Here is a 5058-nt window from a genome sequence, read left to right on the forward strand (position 1 = left end):
AGCCCCCTCCCCCTTTCCCAATTCCCCTCCCATATGATTGCCTCCTCGTAGGGAATATGTGAACAACATTTGGTTGAAATCGGTCTTGGGAGTTGAAAGTTACACAGAATTGTTCGTTTTCTGAACAAAACCCCTCCCACCACCCCTCCCCCTTTTCTACATGACAATCCCACCCCTTTGTTAACTTCCCCTGAGGATAGAGAATGTCTGTACCAAATTTGATTGAAATCGGCCAAGTGGTTCAGAAGTAGTTAGCGAACATACATACATAGATTGGTTTTTATATGTATAGATTAAGATTATCCTTTCGGAGAACAGTAGGACAAAATGTTAATCCAATATTTGTAATGGCCTAAGTTTTGGCGTAAAATGCATCTTTCCGCGTAAATCTGTATCCTGGACCATAGTGCATTGTTACGAAGAACGAAGAAAATTTGAGCTACTTATATGTTATAAGTACACTGGATTTTGTTTTTACACGATTTACATTTTCTCAATTTTCCACTCTTTCTAAATGTTTAACGTATATTAATTATCATGTGATTTTTCTTTGATTTATTCTGGATTTTTTGAAACATGTTGCGAAGAGTTTGGTGGCAAATTGAAGTCATACGATCAAAAATACGAGCGAAAAAAAATCGTGTAAAAACAAAATCCTGTGTATCTTAAAATACACAGGATTCTGTTTTTACACAACTCACATTTTTTTTCAATTCTGCGGTCATCCCAAATGTTTAACACATTGTAAATACCGTGCGATTTATCTTTGAATTATTTAGGATTTTTTGAAACATATTGCGATGATTTTAGTGGCAAATTTAAGTCACACGATCGAAAATACGAGCGAAAAAATTCGTGTAAAAACTTAATTCTGTATGATTGATACTGCATTTTGCATAGTTTAGCTTAACCAGCATTTATTTACCATTACTAGAAATAAACTTTTCCAAAAGCTTCACGGTGTCGGACACTCTATTTCCGACACTATTGGATGCCGCTCTTTTCTCTGCATACTTTCGTATCTCGTACCTCTGAAGCTTACCAGATTTGGTCATTGGCAATTCATCCGCAAAAAACACCCCACCGCGGAGATGCTTGAAGTCAGCTAACTTTGCCGCTACGAGGTCGACAATACTTGCCTCACTTAGCGTACAGTCGCGCCGAAGCTGAACCACTGCAGTCGGTAAGTCAGTGTGCTGAACCGAGTCGACCAATCCCACCACGCACACGTGGGCCACTTCCGGAAGTTGCTCAATGACGGCTTCAATCTCTGCCGGTGATATTTGGTAGTTTTTGTATTTGATGATTTCCTTCTTTCTGTCCACCACGAACAAGAAACAATCCTTATCGAAGTACCCAATATCTCCACTGCACACCCATCCGTCTTCGGTCATTATTTCGTCGGTTGCTTCTTGATTGTACAGGTAGCCTATTGGTTTGATTTGGTATCTAAACCAGAGGACTCCTTGCTCATTGACGCCCACTTGATTGCCATCGTCATTCAATATCTTTGCTTCTATGTTTGGCGCCAAAGTTCCAACGGATCCTTCCCGCGGTTTTCCTCCAAATCCATCCGAAGAGACATATCCGATTTCAGATGTTCCATACCCTACACCAACAGTGCACGAAGGAACCATTTTCTCAAAAGACTTACGTAGTCCAGTTGAAACAAATCCCCCTCCACTGAAAATGCTCTTCAGACTAGACAAGTTCGCTCTTGACAACAGAGGGCTTTGGAGGATCATCGTCATCTGCGCAGGGGGACAAAACATGGTTGTGAGAGCTTGCTTCTCTACGATTTCGAAAAATGCCTCAGGGCTGAAACGACGGGTTGATATGTAATGCGTGGCGCTGTTAAACGGGCACTGAATCAACTGGAAAAATCCGGAGGCCCAGTAAAGAGAGCTGAACGAGAACGGAATCTTGTACAAGTGAAGGTTGCTGGTGGGAGAAAATAAAAGCAGGTTAATCCACTTCGTTATGATAGAGTCCTTGTCGTGCATTGGAGCGGAATGGTACTCATATTTGGACTGAACATAATTAGGTTGAAACAAATTATAGAAACATCTATGTATTCGTAAAAGAGTTAGTTAAATACAATTTCTCAATGCACGGGAAAGGCATTTCATAATACACCCAATATTTTTTTTACACGGTTGGTATTCTTCAATTTCCCGGTTAACCTGATTTTTCACAGCTTTTTAAATACCACCTGAATTTTCTTTGATTTTTTGTGAATTTTTTCATGGGGTTAACTCATAGTTTCATCAACGCTAAAGACCATAATTAACTAAAACCCACCCGTGTAAAAAAAGAACTGGGTGTACCCATTTTTTACCATATCATGGCAGTCTGGTGAATGAGCTGTGCATGTGATAAACAGATTCCTTTCGGCATTCCAGTTGTTCCGGATGAGCATAGAATAGCTGCGACAAGCTTCTCCGAGTCACCGAGATATTGAGGGCTGGAAAGTAAAACGAATTAAGCATATTTTAACATTCTTCGAGAAGCGAGTCTTGGATAACTCACAAATAATACTGTTCACTTCCCGTCTCCTTAATTACATCCAAAATAGATATATCGTCCTGTTTACAGTCGTCACTATCTAATAAAAACCTTGGGCTTATTCCAGCATCACGACAAGCACTTTTCACGGTTTCCACGTTATCTCTATCGGCAACCACCAGTACCGGTTTACTGATGCGAAACATGTGCGCAATGTCATTTATCGTAAAATCCGGATCAATGCAATTGATCGGAGCTCCAATTAGGAAGCAACCGTAAACCAGTGGCGCAACATTCTCTCGGTTCCTCACAGCAAAGCCAATCATGTCACCTTTCTTGTACCCCAGCTTGGTCAGATTCTGTGCAGCTCGAATGGCTCGGAGTCGTATCTCCTCGCATGTTAACTCCACTCCGGATTCCACACAGACCTGAGCCACCATAGACGGATTTCTTTCCAGTGTATTCAGGATCAGTTGACCCAAATTCGCCTGCGGATTAAACGGGCCCGGCAGCTTAACGCCGGACCAAATTTTTTTCTCTGGATCGTACGCGGACGACATGGTAACTATGCGCGAGGTAAGTATGCTCTTTTGACGACAATAATATTGAACAAGCCATTTATAGCTGCAATGAAATCAACTTATCACGCTGACTTCAGTATCTCTGAGATATGGCTCGACGATTAGTTCACATGTGATACGCACGGGAGGCTGATATTGAATTTGAAAGTCATTGTTCATCAAATAATTTGATTTATTCTCCTAATGGGAATAATGCATTTCTCTTAGTGAGCCAAAACAACTGTCAAGTTTAACATCGGAAAAATTTCAAATGAACTGCTTTAAGTTGATCAAGTTTCTCACGGAGTGGAGTTTTAATCATCCATATATCAATTTGTCTTACTGGATTGAACAGTCAATTAAACTTAATCTTTTTATTTTCACAGGAACTTTTCGCTATACGAATAAATTTATTGCCTTTCAGTACAATTTTGTTGTACGAGTAAAACAAAAGAGAAAATTTAAAATTGACAGCAAGTCACTTAAAATACAAATCCACCTTATCAGCTGCGAACTATGAACATACCTCCTTGGGTGCTTCCAAGCAATAATAATCTGCTTGTATTATTTGGACCTAGCAAGATAACTGGTCAAATTAAACAACATTGAGGCTCATTCATTAGATCGTGTATTAGGGAGCGAATATTTCCAGCTAAAATTTGATTACAAACATTGGGATAATGTCACCAGATGAGTTCTGTATCAATACGGAGAGATTTAAAAAAAACCCAGAATAATCCACCTAGCGGCGATGTTGCCTTTCTCGTGCTTCGTAAAATGTATTTAAAAAATCACATAAGAATGGTCAAAAAAGCACATTACGGGAGTAAATCGCATTTTCTATCATTTTGCATGTTTTTGCATTAATTACTATGCATTGCCACCATTCTCGAAAAATAAATTGTTTTTCATTTTTTTTTTCCAAGGGGAATTATTTTTTCTATAATTCAGAAATGCAATATCCGATCGGACCAATTTTCAATAGAAAACAATTGGACCGCATTCCCCGTCGAATGCAACTTGTTGCAAGTCAATCGGGTAATGCTAAGTTCCAAAAACTGTGTCTACAAAATTTGTACACATACAGACATCACCTCGGTTCGTCGAGCTGAGTCGATCGGTATATAACGCGCCAAGGGCGCCAGCCCTCAGGGGGGCGCCGGAATCAAGAATTACGGCATGAAAAACAGAACAATTTTATTGGTTCTTCTTCTTCTTATTGGCATTACATCCCTACACTGGGACAGAGCCGCCTCGCAGCTGAGTGTTCATTAAGCAATTCCACAGTTATTAACTGCGAGGTTTCTAAGCCAAGTTACCATTTCTGCATTCGTATATCATGAGGCTAACACGATGATACTTTTATGCCCAGGGAAGTCGAGACAATTTCCAATCCAAAAATTGCCTAGACCGACACCGGGAATCGAACCCAGCCACCCTCAGCATGGTCTTGCTTTGTAGCCGCGCGTCTTACCACACGGCTGAGGAGGGCCCCAATTTTATTTACTTACAGGGCCAATTAATGTCAAACCGACTACAAAGTCCAAAGGACGATATTTTGAGTACTCTAAATCAATCAAAGAATGTTTGTTTACCTATCTCAAATCAACATGTCATGGTTTGGTCTAAGTTTTAACCACTTTTTTTTTTTTTTTTTTTTTAACTAATTTTATTTGCTAAATATCATCTAATACATGCATTCATCTCTTAGACTAGGTGTTCCGTGTTTTCTTAACACTATCATCCTTATTTGATATGTTACTTTTTAGTTATTATTAATACATTTCAATTGCCTCTGGCAGTTAGGATTTTTCCTCTGGTTTAATTGAACCATGTAGGAATTACAATGTTTTTAACTTAAACTAAACCTAACCTAATTTATACTAAGGGTACAAGGAGCTAATCGTTGCAATAGAAGATTGCAACGATTTTTGTCTAAAATTGGAAATTATTTTGTTAGACATTTGTTGCAATGTCTCAATATTAGAAATTC

General features: G+C 39.2%; 1 protein-coding gene across 1 annotated transcript; it reads right to left on the reverse strand.

Annotated features, from left to right (window-relative positions):
- Positions 1–898: 898 nt before the first annotated feature.
- LOC134219119 (probable 4-coumarate--CoA ligase 1) lies at positions 899–3092 on the reverse strand. The gene is made up of 3 exons (XM_062697808.1): positions 2530–3092; positions 2339–2464; positions 899–1941 (listed from the first exon to the last, which is right to left on the reverse strand). The coding sequence occupies exons 1-3, from the start codon at positions 3063–3065 to the stop codon at positions 918–920; spliced, it is 1686 nt and encodes a 561-aa protein (XP_062553792.1). The 5' UTR covers positions 3066–3092; the 3' UTR covers positions 899–917.
- Between the last annotated feature and the right edge of the window lie 1966 nt (positions 3093–5058).

Source organism: Armigeres subalbatus, chromosome 3 (genome assembly GCF_024139115.2).
Source record: "Armigeres subalbatus isolate Guangzhou_Male chromosome 3, GZ_Asu_2, whole genome shotgun sequence".
Taxonomy (NCBI): Eukaryota; Metazoa; Arthropoda; class Insecta; order Diptera; family Culicidae; genus Armigeres; species Armigeres subalbatus.